The following is an 18,601-nucleotide window of genomic DNA, read 5'->3' on the forward strand; positions in this document are numbered from 1 at the left end:
TCTCCCTCCCCCTCTCTGTACCCATGTATCTCTATATATTTGTGTACCTCTCCCCTCCCCTCCTCCTTTCTCTCCCCTCCCCTCTTTTTCTTCTCCTTTCCCCTTCCCCTCCCCTCCTCCCCCTTCTCTTCTCTCCTCTGTCTCTCTGTCTCTGGCTCCACACTTCCTCCCCCCAGGACTAGAGAGCTAGAAATCCCTCGCCCCTTCATCCTTTATAGACCACTTCTGGGCTGCTGTGATCGTTAGGCTCTCAAGATCTCATTTGAAGAACATTGAAGAGAGATTTAGCCTGGAGAAGAGAAGGTCTGAGTGGACAAGTATAGACAGCTGCTGTTTCGTGGGAGAGGGTTTAGACTTGTTTCTTTTGGCCCCAGAAGTCAGAATTAGGAACAATGTGTAGAGACTCCACGGGGTACATGAAGGCGGGATGTCAGCGAGACTTCCCAAACCACACGGTGGCTGCCCCCAAAGGTTAAGGGGCCTTCCCCTTCCTGGATTGTCCTGCTCTCAGGGGTCTGGTGTTCATGTTAGTGATGGCCCATACAAAGCTTTGGGCCCCTGGTGAGTGAAAGGAGAAGGGGGGAGGAGATAGCTAACCTCTTTCTGCCCATCTGTCTCATCAATCAGTGCGGGGGCTCTGTGTGGATTGCCCCCAGAAACTCCTTGGTGTCCAATTGTCTGCAGAATAGACAGTGAGGGTGGCAGCGTTCACATATGGATGTGAAAGTATAGCTCAGTGCATAAAAAAGCTGGTCTCGGGACAGCATTTCACTTTTCAGACAGTTTTTTAAAAAGAGGGAAACTGAGGCAGTCTTCCCCTGAGGGCCCCTCAGGATCGTCGCCTCTGACCTCCCTTTTCTCTTCCTTTCCTCCTCCTGCCGCCCCCTCCCCCCCGCAGAAATCAGAGCTTTACCAGCGCTGAGAAGGACGGGCGGATTGTGGGGGGAGATAGCCTTCCAGCTGGACAGGCTGCATCCTGGCCTACGTCTTCCCAGGAGTGACAAGGCTGTACGCTTCACTGTGTCCAATATCCCTGAGAAGATCAAACAGGTAGAAACCACCTGCCCCTCTCTGCTGGACAAGCGTGGGCAGCTGACCCGCGACCGGAGACTTCCCTCCCTGCCCAGTGGGGGCTTGGCCCCATTTCCACCCTGGGGCACCCGCAGCCCCCAGAAGGGGAGTTGCGTTCTCAGCCCTTGTGTGGGGATTTGAAATGACAAATGGTTCAGGCTTTTTTGTGCTCGCCACAACCACAAAGCACCCCCAGACCTTCCTCCTCGTCTCTGGGCCTGACCATGGACGGAATGTCTGATGATCAGCCTGGCTGGGTGGGGGGAGGGGTGTCATGACAACAAATGTTGGCCATGGGTCAACATTTGTGACCATGTTGTTACTGTCGATGTTCAGTTGTTTCAGTCCCGTCCGACTCTTGATGACCCCATTTTGGGGTTTTCTTTTTCTTTTAGGGAGGCAATGGGGGTTAAGTGACTTGCCCAGGGTCACACAGCTAGTAAGTGTTAAGTGTCTGAGGCCAGATTTGAACTCAGGCACTCCTGACTCCAGGGCCGGTGCTCTGTCCACTGCACCACCGAGCTGCCCCATTTTGGGGTTTTCTTGGCAGAGATACTGGAGTGGTTTTCCATTTCCTCTCTAGCTTGTTTTGCAAATGAGGAAACTGAGGCAAACAGGATGTGAAGTAACTCGACCAGGGTTACACAGCTAGTAAGTGTCTGAGGCTGGATTTGAACTCAGGTCTTCCTGATGGCAGGCTTGGCGCTCTGTGCACTAAGGTGCCACCCAGCTTCCTAGTCAGAGCGAGTCATCATAGGATTGGCACCTGGTTGGCTCTAGCCTCCTGGCACTTTGCAGGTCTCTGGGTTGACATGACTCCCTGGGCCCAGAGATCTGTGGCTCTGAGGCCCTGACTTTCCCTTTCTCTTGCCTCAACTACCCCCTTCATTTTTCCCTCTATCCACTGGATCACTGAGCTGCAGGGTGTCACCACCTAGGTTATGGATCAGCTAAGGCTGAAAATCTCAGGCCCGAGCAGAGATTGGGTGGGAAGGGGAGTGTGGGCAGGAAAGGGCCCCTGCCCAGAAGAGGACAACAGCGTGACACCTCCGTGTGGTGCCTCCTCCCTGAGATCCTCGTTTTGTCGTTCCATTGCAGACTTCCATCAAATCTTTGGATGGCTCTGTGGATGAGAAGAAGCTGCGAGACCTCACCCACCGCTATCTGACGCTCACCACGCGCCTGGAGAAGCTTGGCTACAACAGGGAGGTGCACCCGGTGTTCAGCGAGTTCTTGATCAATACCTACGGGATCCTCAAGCAGAGGCCCGACCTCCGTTCCAATCCCCTCCACAACAACCCCGCTGCTCTGCGCAAGCTGGTGATCGACATCGTGCCCCCCAAGTTCCTCGGGGACTCCTTGCTGCTCTTGAACTGCCTGTGTGAGCTCTCCAAAGAAGACAGCAAGCCCCTCTTTGCCTGGTGATCGCCGGTGCCGGACTCCCTTTGTGGATGGAAACCCAATACTCAGATACTACATTTTTTACAATACAAGTGCTTGCGTTAGATGTGTCAGCTCTGTGAGCTTCCCTTCACTGCTCCCCTTTACAGAGGGGGCGGCAAGGTCCTGGCGGGGGTGCAGAGGGAGGAGAGTGCTGGGCTCTTGTGGCAGCAGCGACTTTGATCGTTCGGCTCAGCAAATGCCCCTGCACTGTCCTAGGCACCAGGGAGACAAACACAAAAATTTACTCACAGTCTCTCCCCTTGGGGAAAGTGGGCTCTTGTTCTAGGATTGGTGCTATGGGGGTGGGGTGGGGCTGCCCAGTCCCCATCCAAGCTGCCAGGCTGCAGAGGCCCCTTGCTGGGCCTTACCTGTTGTCCTCTCTGGGCCATCTCCTCCATTGGAGTGTAAGCTCCTTGAGAGCAGGGACTGCCACCTTTTTCTATTTGCATCCGTAATGCCCACCTTGTAGCGTTTCTTAGATGCTCATTCGTTCGTTCATCATGTACACAGACAAGGAAACCAGAGGTAATATGAGGCAGGAGAAAGCACTAACTAAGGGGGATGGCGGAGAGGTGGCCCTTGGGCCGGGTCCTGAGGAGGGGGCTTCCTGTGTGGAGGCCATCATCGCACGTGGTAGGATGCTGTGGCCCAAGGTCTCTTTGGACATACTCTGCTCATTCCTCAGTCCTGGCTCTGACCTCGGCCCCAGCAGTTCTGGGTTTCTGGGGAGAGGCATCCTGATCTCACTGCCAGCCTCTGGGAGGTATGATTGCTCCCTCCTCTGGTGGGTTGAGGATGCCCACGACCACACAGGATGGACACAGCTGGCCCTCTTCTCTGCCCAGGAGGGAGCAGAGATGAGCTGCCCATGTAGATTAGAAGAGGCAGGTCCTTCAGTGAGTGGCCCTGCCTCCCAGTGGAGAGAGCCTGGGCAGAAGAGAGGTCAGTGTGGGCATGACTCTAGGGTAAGTCATTTAACCATTTCTCGGCATTTCCTCATCACCTACTTCACAGGAGGTTGTGAGGGTTAAATGAGACCATCAGCTCTGAGGGCTTCTCAGGCACTGTGTCAGTGAGAGCTTTGGTGGTGGTGGTGGGCATGATGCTGCTGCTGCTGCTGGCCCTTATAATTATTATACAAAAATGAATCCCTGGAAGAGACCAGGGTTTCAGACCTTGAGTGACTGGACTAAGGTCCCTTTTACCCACCTTGATTGCAGACCTCCGGGACATGGTGGGTTGTCTCCAGTCTGTCCCTCCTAGGTAGCCGGGCCTCCGGAGGGAGGGAAGGGAGCTCTTGGTTAGGAGACAGGGGCCCCACAAATGAGCAATTTGCTCACTTTGCTGGGTCTCAGTTTCCTTCTCTGTGAAATGAGGGAAATCCTCCTGGCATCCTTATACCCCACAGATGTTCGATCTCTTGCCCTTGCCCTCGGCTTGGGGTTGGGAGCATGAGCAGGGACACCTAGCCACCTTGGCCTCCCTGGGATCTGGTGCCTCCACCTGGGTAACCCTGTGTCATCCCGAAGACAGGTGGGATCCTTCAGGGTCCTACAGCACACACAGTCAGGTTCACATGAGGTAGATGTGAGGAAGTCGGGTCTGTCCAAGAGTCTCTCTTCCCTTCTCTTCCCCACAATGTGTTGTTTTTTTTTTTTTTTGCGGGGCAATTGGGGTTAAATGACTTGCCCAGGGTCACACAGCTAGTAAGTGACAAGTGTCTGAGGCCACATTTGAACTCAGGTCCTCCTGAATCCAGGGCCAGTGCTCTATCCACTACACCACCTAGCTGTCCCACCCCCAATGTGTTTTATTTGTTTGAACAAGGGAAGAGTCCAGTCTCTCTGACCCATGGGATTTCACGTAGTTAATAAGAAGCCACAGGGATGAGTACAGTTTAGTGGGTGCTGGTGTAAAGGACCCTGGACACCCTTGGGAGAGCGTGTGCTTCCACTGCGGGTTGACTGGACGACTAAGAAAACAGCTCTCGGTTCATTGTAGACACACGAGGGTCTTCCAGGTTGGGAATTGGGGGCCCAAAGGCACCTCCAGGATGTCTCAGCTGGTGGAGTGTGTCCCCAACTTCTCTGAGGGGAACAACCAAGAGGTAAGACCTGGAGGTTACCCTGTGGAGGAGGGAGGCTGCCCAACGGAAGTGGAAAATTCATCTTCCCAGATCTTCTGGCTGGACATGGGTGTGTGTGTGTGTGGGGGGGTGTCACTGGACTCCAGCATATGCCCTTTGTGGCTTGGCTCAGAGCTTGTGGATTGATTGGTCGGTGGGGCTGGGATCACTGTAGAGGGATTGGGGAGGACTCCTACACAGCTCACTGGTACTCGGAAAAACCCCTACCGTCCATCTCTCTCCCTCACTTCCTTCATCTGTAAAATGAGGGGGTTGGACTCAATGACCCTCAAGGCCATTAGCCATGGGACAACTGGTGAGGCCCTTCACCCTCTCATTTTTTTGTGGGGCAATGAGCTTTAAGTGACTTGCCCAGGGTCACACAGCTAGTGTCAAGTGTCTGAGGTTGGGATTTGAACTCAGGTCCTCCTGAATCCAGGGCCAATGCTCTATCCACTGTGACCCTTAGCGGCCCCCACTCTCTCATTTGTGAACTGGGCACCCCAATGCCTGCAGTGCCCTCCTCCCAGGGTGGTTATTTTGGGGGCAAATGCTATAGGAAAAGGCATGATCATGTGAGGAGGCTCCAAAGATCTTCCTGGGCTCCCATCTCTTTGCAGGTCATTGATGCCATTGCCCAGGCCATCTCGCAGACTGCAGGCTGCGTCTTACTGGACGTAGATGCAGGCCCTTCCACCAACCGCACGGTGTACACCTTCGTGGGCACCCCACAAGATGTCATGGAAGGGGCTTTGGAGGCTGCTCGAGTGGCCTTCCAGCTCATTGACATGACTAAACACAAAGGTGAAAGGAGAGTGGGGAGGTGGACACGCTGGGCATTCTGGGAGTCCCCCCTTAGCATGCAGTGCAGTAGTTAGAACATAGGCCTGGAGTCAGGAAGATCTGGGTTTGGATCCCATCCACAGCACTTGTGGGCCCTCACCTCTCTCGGTTTTCTTTGTCCTCACCTCCCAGGGCTGTTTGGAGACTCAGATGAGACAGTGGCCTAGGGCCCAGTGGCTTCTCCCAGGAGGGCCCTGGCTCTGGAGTTGGGCTGACCTGGCTTAGACATGGGGGAGCTTGACTCCCCAAAGGGGCAGGAATCAAGTTTTTTCCTATCTTCTTATGTGTCCTCCAATTATTCCAGGCAATCCTCCTTAGTTGAAGCTTAGATTTAGCTGTGTGACCTTCCCCTTGGGGGCCTTGGCTTCCTCCTTGGTCCAGTGAGGGAGGGGCTTGGGCTGGTTCCCCTCTGAGACCTCTTCCTGTGCTAGAGCCTAGAGCTAGACAGTCCATTCTGCATCTCAGAAAGAAGGAAGGTGAAGCCCCCAGAGGACAAGGGACTGACCCAGGGTCTCCCAGCTCTAGAGCTGTGATCCTTGGGTGTGCTCTGTGAGAGGAGCCAAGTGCTGGGCCTCTGATGGGTGTGATGTAAGCATCTGTGTAACCCAGCCTTGAGTTGTTGGTTTCTGGATTGCTCAGAAAACTTGTGAGTTTGACACCCGCTTGGCTGCTGAACTTCAACGCCTTCTGTAGTGGGTGAGGAGCTAGAGGTGTGGGGAAGGTGGGGACAGGAGGCCCAATGGCCACTCGCTCCCCTTTGCTGGCTTTCACAGCCAGGCTGTGCAAACAAGGTTTGCTTAATCAGGCAGAAGCTGCAGGGGAGATGGCAATGGGAACACTGTGACTCAACAGATAGGAAGATTCCAAAGTCCCTCCCCCACCCCCTTGTTTCCCTGTGCCTCAAGGGAAGCTGAGTGATAGAGGGAGAATGATATGATGAGAAGGATTGAAATATTCCCCAAAATGACACCTCCCAAACTCTCCATTTCCTGTGGCCCGAGGGGCAAGGAACCCCTGAAGTACAGACCCCGAGATATCCTGGAGACCTCAGGGGATCCCCACCCCCACAACTGCCTGGCCAAAGCATTGATCCCAGAGGTGACCCCGGAGTCAGGCTCCCTTCCGGCCGCCGGGTACTTCCTCTGTGCATTGCCTCTGTTACAAAAAGACACAAGCTTCTTGCGGGCATCTTCTCTGTATCCTGGGGCTTAGAAGGTGCTTGGAGCATAGTAGGGCATTAATGAATCTTTATGGGGTAAGCCAGGTGGAGCAGTGGATAGAGCGCTGGTCCTGGATTCAGGAGGACCTGAGTTAAAATCCAGACACTTGACACTTACTAGCTGTGTGACCCTGGGCAAGTCACTTAATCCCCATTGCCCTGCAAAAAAACCAAAAACAAACAAACAAACAAAAAACAAAAAGAAAGAAAGAAAAGAGAATAAATCCTTATGGATCAATTGCTGTTGCTCACCTGTGTAGACCACTGAGTGGAAAAGCATAGCTTCTTCCTTGTATTGAGACTATCTCCAAGGACCCCTGATAAGAAAGAGAACAAGGTTAGCAAAGCCCTCCCCTCACTAGAGCTTTGTGAGATAAGTAGTTCAAGGGTCATGGCCCCCATTGCTCAGATGAGAGCTCAGCAGGGACCCTGGAGGTCATCTCCCATTTAGCAGATAAGGAAACTGGGGTGTTGCCAAAGTGGATTCCTATGCAGATCTCTGGAGTGGGAAGCAGATGGGTCTGGGGTCTGACCTCAGTGTGGTGCTCTCCTCTGTCCAAGGAGGGGGAGCCATCCCCTTCAGCTGGTACTTTTGTGATCCTGGCTTTCTCCTTTCTTTGCTATTGTGGCCCCTGCCTTCCCCCAGCCATCCTCATCCTGACTCTGTGTGTAGGTGAACATCCCCGAATGGGTGCCCTTGATGTCTGCCCCTTCATCCCAGTGAAGAACGTCACTATGGACGAGTGCGTTTTGTGTGCCCACACCTTTGGCCAGAGGCTGTCACAGGAACTCAGGGTGCCAGGTGAGTCAGGGGCAATAGGGGGCCTGTGCTCCCCATCTGGACTTGTTACCTCTTGGCCAAAGGGTTTTTAAAAATGACAATGTAAAAGGTGTCTTTTGTTCGGATCCCGGAGTCATTTCCCTTCAGCCCCACCCCCACCCCCACCCTCAGAACAAAGAAAGACATTTCCAGCAGATTTAGGAGCCGGGCATGGCCGAGGCTCCCTTGGCCCACTGTCTTGTGGGAAAAGACCAAATGTGGCCATTACAAGTAGCCTCTCGATTCTCCTGTGGTTCTCCGCTCTTCCCCCACTTCAGGGCATGCAGGCATTTCCAGATGAACAGAGCTGCCTTTTCTTCCCCATAAGCTTGTGTGGGCTCAGGCTTTTGCCTGGTCCTCGGGTTCTGGAGACCTTAGTTCTTCCTGATGTTGTCTATAAAAGCATCTCTAATTTCCTCCTCCTGCTGCTGCTGTTTTAAGCAGATATCAAAACGAATTGAGTCCTTGCTGCTCCTCAGAGAAAAGGGATCATGGGCCAGGTGGTGTCCCATCAGGCTGTTGGTAGACTGACCACTGTCTTGTGGTCCTTCTGTCCCCACAGTTTATCTGTATGGGGAAGCAGCTCAGCAGGAGAAGAGGAGAACATTGCCTGCCATCCGAGCAGGTGAATATGAAGCTCTGCCTGAAAAAGTGAGTTCCCTTGAATCCCTGAGGCCTGGACTGTGTAGCTGTGGCATGTGTATGTGTGTGTGTGTGTGTGTGTGTGTGTGTGTGTGTGTGTGTGTGTGTGTCCCAGAGACAGTCAGTCAGCAAGGACTGATTAAGTGCCTACTGTGTGTCAGGCCCTGTGCTAAGCCCTGGGCATACAAAGAAGGAAAAAGACAGTCCTTGTTCCCATGAAGCTTCTGGTCTAGTGGGAGAGACAACCAACCAACAGCCATGAGTGACAAGCTGGGGATCAGCAGCAGAGGGAAGGCACCAGCTGGGCTGGGGCTGGGGGTAGGAAATGCCTCTGGCAGGAGGCCTGGTGTGGACTTGGCAAGAGGAGGAGGGAGAGCACTGGGGACAGCTGGTGTGAAGGCAGGGAGTTGGGGACCTGAATGTCACGCATGAGGAACAGCCAGGAGCCAGTGTTCCAGATCATGGAGTGTGGGGTAAGGAAACTGAAACCTGGGAGGGGGCCAGGTTGTGAAAGGCTTTAAAAGCCAGAGGATTTGATGTTGGATTCTGGAGGTAATTGAGAGTCACAGAAGTTCATTGAGGTGTGTGCATACAGGTGTGTGTATGGGGTGGGATGACACAGTTAGATTGGTGCCTTAGGGAGGTCCCTCTTGAGAGCTGGGGGGGGGGGTGTGTTTTGGAGTGCAGAGAGATGAGGCAGGCAATGACCCAGCAGCTATTGCAATAGTCCAGGTGTGAGTTAATGAGGACCTTGACCAGGGTGAGGAGGATAGTGCCAGAGGACAGAGAAAGGAGTACATTGGAGAAATGCTTCAGAGGTGAAATCAAAGATGTGCACAGGTGAAGTCAACAAGAGATATTGCAAAGGTGAAATCTACGGAGATGCTACAAAGGTGAAATCCACAAGAGATGTTTCAAAGGTGAAATCAAAGATGCACAAAGGTGAAATCAACAAGAGATAATGCAAAGGTGAAATCCACAAGAGATGTTTCAAAGGTGAAATCAAAGATGCACAAAGGTGAAATCAACAGGAGATATTGCAAAGGTGAAATCAACAAGAGATAATGCAAAGGTGAAATCCACAAGAGATGTTTCAAAGGTGAAATCAAAGATGCACAAAGGTGAAATCAACAGGAGATAATGCAAAGGTGAAATCCACAAGAGATATTGCAAAGGTGAAATCTATGGAGATGTTACAGAGGTGAAACTGACAAGAGATGGCTCAGAAGTGAAATCAATAGTCCTTGGCACCATACTGGATATGTGGGTGGTGAGAGAGAGTGAAGAGTCCAAGATGACTCCTAGGTTGTAAGCCTGAGGGACTGGGAGGATAGGGTTGCCCTCTATAGTAACAGGGAAGGTAAAAAAGGTGAGGAAGGCTTAGGGGGAAAGATAATGAGCTCTAAGACAGAGAAAGAGGAGGCAGGGTGAGAGTCACAGAACTGCATCATCTTAGGGATGTGAAGGAACCTTAAGGACTAGCTAGTTCACTGTGCTCATCTGTTTTGGAGTCATGGACCCCCAGTAAGAGCTCAGTGAGAGCTCTGAAGTTGGAACCAGAGAACCAAACAGGAATCTCACCTATGATACTCACCACCTGAATGACCTTGAGCAAGCCACTTCCCTCTCTGATCCTGTTATTTCATAGGTAAACGAGGGATTAAGGTTAGATGAGCTCACTTCAATTAACTCCCAGGGTAATTTTCCAGCGTGGTCTCCTAAGCTCTATCACTGTGGGGTGTTCAAAGACCTGTCCTTTTTCCATGTTCCTGGATGAGTGCTCAGGTCATGAAAAAAGGTTTGTGTGTGTGTGGGGGGGGGTGAGGAGGGCTATTTGCCCATCTTCTGGTTTCCAGAAGTATTTCCTAAGATTCTGTCCCTGATGGACAGTCAAGTTCACAGTCACTCCCCAAAGACAGACCTCCCACTGACCTTGGGCTCCTCAGTCCCAATGCATTTTGTCCCCACAGCTCAAGAAGGCTGAGTGGGCTCCTGATTTTGGTCCCAGTACCTTTGTACCCAGCTGGGGGGCCACAGTCACAGGGGCCCGGAAGTTCCTCATCGCGTTCAATATCAACCTTATCTGTACCAAGGAGCAGGCCCACCGGATTGCTCTGAACATTCGGGAGCAGGGACGGGGGAAAGACCAGGTGAGGGATTCCTGGGGGCCTCAGGGAAGCTTCTCCCCTAACAGAATCCTGCCTGAAGAGCAGCAGGGGGTGACTCCGAGCAAGGCCACTTCTCTTTGTGCCTCAGTTTTATAAAGAGTAAAACACGGGCGCTGGACTAGGTGACCTTTGGGGCCTTGCCAGCTCTGGCTCTATACCCACTATGGAGGAGACCGGCAGACTCAGAAGACCCGTCCAAAGGGAAAGATGCCTGTATGAAGTTCGAGGGGATGGAGGGCCCTCAGGAGGTCTGATGGGTGGGCACCCAGAGGAAGGGATTGATGAGTTGTGAGGGTTCATTTTTGTACCACCTGACCTTTTGAACGTGGCCCCCAAGGTCAGGGTCAGTGCTGGGATGTGGGGCTCTGGCTACACTGCCTTCCTCTAACCTCTTTACTGCTCCCTTTTAAACATTGAAATCCACTGAGATCCAGTCTGGAATTTGTGACATTGATGGCCCGACATAAGAACTGATACTTTATTTTCCCTATTTGGTCCAGTTTCCTCAACAATGTTTAGTGCAGAAAGAAGCTTTGCTCTAGGTTTTTGCCCTCAGGAGTCTTGTATACCTTTTAAATTGTTTTGTGTCCTGATGGTCTCCTTCTCTGGCCTGCTCTGTAGGTCCCACGCTTGTCCAGCTTGTGCCACAGGGCTGCCAGGTGCTTTAGTACAGATGGGGTCAGGGCCAAGCCACTTGGAGAGGGAGGAGGAAGCAGACAGTGTTGTCACTGTGCTGAGGTCCGGGGGCTCTGGAGTAAGAGAAAGGAAGTGGATTGGATCACAGCCAGACCTTGAGAGCAAGGAAAGGGGAAGGGAAGGGGCATGCCCAGCGTTTGTGAAACAGGTTTCCTTTTGTAGCCTGGGCGGCTGAGAAAGGTTCAGGGCCTAGGCTGGTACCTGGATGAGAAGAACATTGCACAGGTGTCCACCAACCTCCTGGATTTTGAAATCACTGCCCTCCACACAGTGTACGAGGAAACCTGCAAAGATGCCCAGGTGAGCCCCAAGGTGGGCACAGCTGGCCTGCCCACTGCTGTCCAGTGAGCCCCAAGGTGGGCACAGCTGGCCTGCCCACTGCTATCCAGTGAGCCCCAAGGTGGGCACAGCTGGCCTGCCTACTGCTGCCCAGTGAGCCCCAAGGTGGGCACAGCTGGCCTGCCCACTGCTGCCCAGTGAGCCCCAAGGTGGGCACAGCTGGCCTGCCCACTGCTGCCCAGTGAGCCCCAAGGTGGGCACAGCTGGCCTGCTCACTGCTGCCCAGTGAGCCCCAAGGTGGGCACAGCTGGCCTGCCCACTGCAGAGATTCCCCGCACAGTGCCAGCGCAGGCCCTCTGGGACTAGCAGCACCATGCTGATGTGTTTTCCTTCTGGCCTCTGCCAGGAGCTGAACCTGCCAGTTGTGGGCTCTCAGCTGGTGGGCCTGGTCCCTCTCAAGGCCCTTCTCAACACTGCAGAGTTTTATTGCAAGAAGGAGAACCTCTTCATTCTGGAGGAGGAGCACAAAATCCGCCTGGTACATTGGGCTTTGCACAGAATCATGGGAGGGAGCGGCTCTGGCCAGCCACCAGCCCTTCCCTTTATAATAAGGAGGAACTGGAAGCAGAGGGACTTGGGAGGTCAAGGGTCAAAGCCGAGGGCACAACCCAGATCCTTGGCACAGAGCAGGGAACCTTGGAGATGACGCATCCTTAGCGCTCACCTGGGCCAACCCCTACCTGGCAAGGGCTCCTCCTGCCTCTCCCTGAGACCTCCCCATGATCGGGACGTTTGTCCTGACATGGAGCCTGAGTGTGTCCCCTTGGGCTTCCAAGGTTGAACAGAGCAAAGACTTGCAGCCCAGGGACCCCCCCCCCCCCGCCCATGCCCCTGTCCAGCCTCACACCCTACAGAGCTCCTGGCCTTGGGGACCCCCCCTACCTGGGAGCCCCCGGTTAGCTCTCTCCTGGACAACCCCATCTTGGGCCCTTCTGGAGGTCGGAGGAGCGACTGCTTAATGAAGTGGCTTCTTCTCTTCTTCTCTTGCTCTTGTCATTTCAGGTGGTGAATAGGCTGGGCCTGGACTCCCTGTCACCCTTTCATCCAAAGGAGCGCATTATTGAGTAGGGAGCGCTCCTCAGCCCCACAGGCTAAGCTTGAAGGAAAGGGTCTGAGGCACTCGAGGCCCACACGTCCTGCTTGGGGCCCCTGGCCTGTGGGATGGGGGTCAGCATCTCAGGCACTGGGCGGAGCAGCCAGTGAACTGGGCTCATGACAGCATAGATGCAGAGCTGACAAGTGGGTCCCATCCAACCCTCCTTTTACAGAGAAGGAAACGGAGGCCCAGGAGGTCAAGTGATTTGCCTGGGGTGACATGGGCAGAGCTATAGTGCCCCTGGTCCTCTGCCCAGAGGTCAGTGCTCTGGGAGCGCCACCGTGCGGCTTTCCAAGGCTACTGGCATCGGTGTCTCTATTCCGAGGCCAGAGCCAGATGATGTCATCAGCCAAAGCCCTTCCCTGGAGCCGCCCTCCCTCCCTCCTTCCTCTCAGGTGGTCACAGCTCAGTGGGTGGTGCTTCCCTGCCCACTTCCATGAGGATGGCTCGGCACAGAGTCAGGAAGACCTCTGACACGTAGCTGTAGGACTTTGGGCAAGTCACTTGACTTAATCTGACCATCTGCTTTCTCATCTGTAAAATGCGGTGGAGTAGGTGGGAGATAGTACTTGCCTCACAGGGTTGTTTGGAGGCTTGAAGGAGGGGAAGGGGCAAAGAGCTCCACAGACCTGAAGCATGGGACAAGCGGCAGGACCCCTCATTCCTTGCTGTCCTGTATTGTTTTACCCTCCCAGTGAGGCTGTTGCCTGGGGTGTGCAAATGTGGGCTCCAAGTCTCAGCTCTGCAGCCACCTACATGTGTGACCCTGGGCCTGTGGGCCTCCCCTGGGAGGGGGCCCTTGACAAGGTTCTGTCTAGGCCAATGTTCTGGGATCCCAGGGCTGCCCTTGGGGTTTGAAGAGGGTCTTCCCTCAATGGCAGAGGGGAAGGAGGGGAGGGTGGGGAGGGAAGGAGAGGAGAGAGGGAGGTGGGTCATACCAGGAGCCCCCAGCAGCCTGGGATTCCCTAAGTGCTGCTTTCACAGCCACTGCTTAATCAGCCAATGAATCGATGATCATTGATTAGGCACCTGCTGTATACCAGGCAGCATGCCTATCTGTGGGGATACAAACATTTCTGAGCTGTGTCCCGTGTCCTCACCTTTTCTCTCACCTCTTGGCTTGTAGGTACATGGTTCAGGACGGCGGGATGAGTGGGGGCCTGGTCTCAAAGTCTCTTTGTGCTTTTGTTTGTGATGTTGGGGCCCGCTCTGCAGCTCCAGGGGGAGGCTCGGTGGCCGCAGCGGTGGCCGCTATGGTAAAGACTCTCCACTCTCTGGTGATGAATGGGCATGTGCTGGGGCCGACTCTCTGCCTCACATCCTGTCCCTTCTGGTCCAACCCAATTCAGCAGACATTTATTAAGCCCCAGCTGTGTACAGAACCCTGGGTAGATTCACAGGGAGAATGAGGAAGTTTAGAAGGTCTTTGCCTTCACTGGGCTCTTAGACAAGGCCTTGCCTGAGCCCCAGGGGCTAATCTACACCCTTGTGACTCAGAATAACCAATGTAGAGGTCCCTGCTCCACCTACCCTTTGGGTGACATTCACCTTGGGGCTAGTCAGCTGTTGAGGAACCAATTTCTTCAAGTAAATACAAAACATAAGCCAAGTTTGGAACTAACTTGAAATTACATTGGAATGGGAAACTGCCAGGGATAGGAAACTCTCCCAGCATGAGATGCGCATGCTAGGTAGAGAACAGGGCTCAGAGCAAGGAAGACCTGGGTTCAAGACTTTCCTTTGACACTGACTTGGGGCAAGGCTCTTTTCAGGGTTCCAGGGCTGATGGTCTAAGTTGTGAAAGGGGAGCTGATCTATACCGGTAAAGGGGGTTTCCTCCCCAATGAAATAGAAAATTAGGAGAGGAGTATCTCATTGAAGAAATCGATCCATCTCCCAGCAGGCAACGGGCCTGCAGGCAAGCAGTCAAATGGACCCCAAATTAAGCTCCTTCTCACTAGGCTCTGGAGGCTGCCCCTTGGCTGTAGCTCTGTATGTGTGATCCTCCCAAAGCTGTGCTGGCTGGTGTCTGTAAGACAGGGCCACCAGTCTCTGCTGGACCTTCCTGCCTCTACCATTTCAGCCCAAGCTGGTGGAAGGATAAGGTCAAGGGCCCTGTCTCTTCTTAGGGAGCGGCCCTGGGCTCCATGGTGGGGCTGATGACCTACGGAAAGAGACAGTTTGAGCACCTGGACCCAGCCATGAGGAGGCTCATCCCGCCTTTTCATCAAGCAATGAAAGAGCTGCTTGTCATGGTGGACACGGACACGGAGGCCTTCAGCGGCTACATGGCAAGTGACAAGGCTCCTGGGAAGGGGGCTTCACACCGGGGTCCTGGGGGAAGCCGGAGGTCCTCAGTGACAACTGGAGGGCCCAGGAGAAGCCCGAGATCTGTGTGAGGGCGGGAGGGGATAGTGGAGGTACTGACCTCGACAGGTAGAATGACCTTCCCAAGGTCATGCAGGTGGCCAATCGGAGGTGAGACTTGAACCAAGGTCCTCAGAGTACAGAAGCAGTGTTATTGCGGTGGTTTGCCCAAGGCCCCCCAGGCCAAGTCGGAATGTGAACCCTAGTGTTCTTTCCACTCCTCCAGCTATTTCCGGCTTCTGTGTCCTTACCGAGGAAGGCAGGCGGAGTGGCTTGGGGCAGGGGTGGGGTGGGTGGAGCCTCGTCATGGCCAGATCCAGCCCTCTAGCCCATCTTGTCTCTGAGTGAACTATTTGGGATCATGCCTGTCCTGGTTGGTAGAATGGGCACCCTTCTCTTTCAAACCTTGAAGCACGAGGGAAGGAGCAATTCCAAGAGTCCCCCTGGAACGGGGACCAAGGCCTGTCCTCCAGGCAGAGTGGCGCCATAGCGCACTGCTGGCTGCGTATGTGGTCTTGGCGACAGCATCGGATCGTCTCTGCTACCCCCCCCCCCCCCCCCCCCCGTATTCTCTTCTGTTAGAATTTGAGCTCTGGGAGGCAGCAGGCCCCCCCCCCCCCCTTTGGTCTCTGTGTTCCTGCTGCTTAGCCTGGTGCTTGAGCACAGTAGGCGTGTTACTGAATGCCAGTTGATTCGTTACTCCTATTGGGCTCTGTCTCTTTTCAGGAAGCTGTGAAGATGGCCAAAAACACACCCGAGGAAAAGGAACGGTGGGTACAGCAATCCCCACTCTGGGTAGAGGGCTGGAGTCAACTGCCTGCTATGTACTCATGCTCCATTAGGGGGCGACCCTGACAACAAGGAAAGGGATTCCTTCCAAGTTGGGTCTAAGACGTAGACGGAGTCCGATTTGAAATGGGCCAAACGAGTCCCCGGTTCGGCCTGTTTTCTGTTTGGGGAGCCTGCTGATGGAGCTTGGTTGAAGCGAGTTCTGGGGGGAGCGGACAGCTCCCAGCGCCACCCCAGGTAGGAGTGGGGAGCGAGCTGGTGGTCTTCTTTCTTTCCAGGCGCACTGCTGCCATGCAGGAAGGGCTGAAGAAGGCCATCGGGGTCCCCTTAGGCCTGGCACAGAAAGTGAATACCCTGTGGCCGAGTTTGAAGGAGATGGCACTTTATGGGAACCTCTCGTGCAGATCGGACCTTCAGGTACTGGACCCAGGGACAGAACTCCTGGCAGGTGACAGAGGATGGGGGGCAAGGCCCTACTGTAGCCTAGCAGCCCCTATACAGCCTCCTGACCTTCCGCCCTCTCCTCCCAACCAAACTGGCTCTCCCGCTAACCCACATGTGGATGTCAGAAGTCAGCGTCTTCAGGGGTTTAACACTGAATGACTGAATGAAAACAAGATGAATTCCCTTGGCATTGTGGGATTACCTTATAGGTTCACAGTATTATAGATCTGGAATTGGTTTTTTGTTTTTTTTCAGGCAATGGGGGTTAAGTGACTTGCCCAGGGTCACACAGCTGGTAAGTGTCAAGTCTCTGAGGCTGGATTTGAGCTCAGGTCCTCCTGAATCCAGGGCTGGTGCTTTATCCACTGTGCCACCTGGCTGCCCCTATAGATCTGGAATTGGAAAGAACCTGAGAAATTATCCAACCTCCTTTGCTGTGCAGAGGAAGAAACTGAGGCCTGTGCTAGTCGACTCCGCGTCTTCCTGTCAGCTTGCACCCTTTGTCTGTTGCTAAGGTCTGTAGGGATGATGGGTTAAAACAGGCTCAAGCCAAGGGTCACACTTTGTCAAATGTAGATCAGAGCCCTGAATTTTCTTTCTGAAAATGTGACCTGGATGCTGGATCAACCCCCCCCCCCTTTGACATCTTCTTATGGCATGGAGATAACATTAGGTTCTCAGAGCTTGTGCCTACCAAAAGCTGACTGAAGAAAATGATTCCTTAAAAACTAGAATGGGGGGGGGGAGCAGCTAGGTGGCACAGTGGATAAACACCGGCCCTGGATTCAGGAGGGCCTGAATTCAAATCCAGCCTCAGACACTTGACACTTACTAGCTGTGTGACCCTGGGCAAGTCACTTAGCCCTCATTGCCCTGTAAAAAACAACAACAATAACAAAAAACCCAACCCCCTCCCCCAAACCCACCTAGAATTGGGCAAATGGAAACTAATGATTCTATGAGACATAAAGAATCACCCAACAAAATCAAAAGAATGAAAAAATAGAAGAAAATGTAGAATACCTCATTGGAAAAACAACTGAACTGGAAAATAGATCCAGGAAAGAGAATTTAAGAATGATTACCTGAAAACCACTATCAAAAAAAGAGCCTGGACCTCATCTATCAAGAAATTATCAGAGAAAGAGAGGGAAAGAGAAAGGGGGAGAGGGAAGAGAGAGGGAGGGAGGGAAAGGGGGAGGGGGAGGGAGGGAGGCAGAGGGAAGGAGGGAGAGGGGGAGGGAGGGAGGGAGGGAAAGGGGAGGGGGAGGGAGGGAGGCAGAGGGAAGGAGGGAGAGGGGGAGGGGGAGGGAGGGAGAGGGAGGGGGAGGGAGGGAGGGAGGGAAAGGGGGAGGGGGAGGGAGGGAGGCAGAGGGAAGGAGGGAGAGGGGGAGGGGGAGGGAGGGAGAGGGAGGGAGGGAGGCAGAGGGGGAGGGGGAGGGAGGGAGGCAGAGGGAGGGAGGGAGAGGGAGGGAGGGGGAGGGAGGGAGGGAAAGGGGGAGGGGGAGGGAGGGAGGCAGAGGGAGGGAGGCAGAGGGAGGGAGGGAGAGGGAGGGAGGGGGAGGGAGGGAGGGAAAGGGGGAGGGGGAGGGAGGGAGGCAGAGGGAGGGAGGGAGAGGGAGGGGGAGGGAGGGAGGGAGAGGGGGAGGGAGAGGGGAAGGGAGAGGGGGAGGGAGAGGGGAAGGGAGAGGGGGAGGGAGAGGGAGGAAGGGAGAGGGGGAGGGGGAGGGAGGGAGGGAGAGGGGGAGGGGGAGGGAGGGAGGGAGGCAGAGACAGACAGAGAGAGAGGGAGAGCGAGCGAAAGTGCACCTTCATATGCTTTGGAGGCTTGTGGATAACATTCTGTTGATTGCATGAAGGCTTAAAACATTGCAGACTCTTAAATGGAAACATTTAATAAAAAATTCAGTCTGATCATTCATACAGATCATGACAAATTCCACCTGGTAACAGGTTAGGCTTCAGTAGTTCAAGGTTCTGTTGTTCATTGCTGTGCACACTCCATCCAATGGAGAAGAGCCCCTTCCCTTCCTGCCCCCCACCCCCAATCACTCAGGAGATACTTTGGGAGTCATTGTGACCTCCTTGAAGCTGAGTTCCTTTGATGACCTCAGGTTGGTCCTCAAGCAGCAGACACATAGCCCATTACTAGCCCAAGCCTACTTGAAGTCGTTCTAGCTTAATAGGGTCTGCCAGAGCTGACAGTTTGGCTGGTGGCGTGTCCATGAGACCTCAGGGCTACCTCCATGTCAGGAAGCGCCAGAGGAGTCTTGGGGCTGTTGCTATGTGGGGATATCTGTGAATCCTGTTCTCTCCTGATGCCAAAGACTTCAGAAGGGACAAGAGGCCAGATACTTCTAAGGGGAGCCTTGGAGGGCACAGGAAGCTCTCAGCCTCTGATACCTTCAGGGATTGTAGCAGAACAAAAAAGTCAAGACAGGAAGTTTCTACAAAAGTTATTGGAGGGGCAGCTAGGTGGTGCACCGGCCTTGGATTCAGGAGGACCTGAGTTCAAATCCAATCTCAGACACTTGACACT

At 53.9% G+C, this 18,601-nt stretch overlaps 1 protein-coding gene across 2 annotated transcripts in view; it reads left to right on the top strand.

The window, feature by feature from the left end:
- The first annotated feature begins 4,392 nt into the window (after positions 1-4,392).
- FTCD (formimidoyltransferase cyclodeaminase) overlaps positions 4,393-18,601 on the top strand; it is an 18,966-nt gene continuing 4,757 nt past the window's right edge. The window contains exons 1-12 of one of the 2 annotated variants that reach the window (XM_043963639.1): positions 4,393-4,621; positions 5,260-5,443; positions 7,375-7,503; positions 8,084-8,172; positions 10,134-10,313; positions 11,190-11,327; positions 11,713-11,844; positions 12,369-12,430; positions 13,589-13,718; positions 14,592-14,753; positions 15,556-15,599; positions 15,897-16,035. In XM_043963639.1, the coding sequence (XP_043819574.1) occupies positions 4,568-4,621; positions 5,260-5,443; positions 7,375-7,503; positions 8,084-8,172; positions 10,134-10,313; positions 11,190-11,327; positions 11,713-11,844; positions 12,369-12,430; positions 13,589-13,718; positions 14,592-14,753; positions 15,556-15,599; positions 15,897-16,035 (1,443 nt within the window). In that variant the 5' untranslated portion in view covers positions 4,393-4,567. The remainder of the gene's footprint in view (positions 4,622-5,259; positions 5,444-7,374; positions 7,504-8,083; positions 8,173-10,133; positions 10,314-11,189; positions 11,328-11,712; positions 11,845-12,368; positions 12,431-13,588; positions 13,719-14,591; positions 14,754-15,555; positions 15,600-15,896; positions 16,036-18,601) is intronic. The other variant, XM_043963640.1, reaches the window with a different exon arrangement.

This window comes from Dromiciops gliroides, chromosome 4 (genome assembly GCF_019393635.1).
Source record: "Dromiciops gliroides isolate mDroGli1 chromosome 4, mDroGli1.pri, whole genome shotgun sequence".
In the NCBI taxonomy this organism is placed as follows: domain Eukaryota; kingdom Metazoa; phylum Chordata; class Mammalia; order Microbiotheria; family Microbiotheriidae; genus Dromiciops; species Dromiciops gliroides.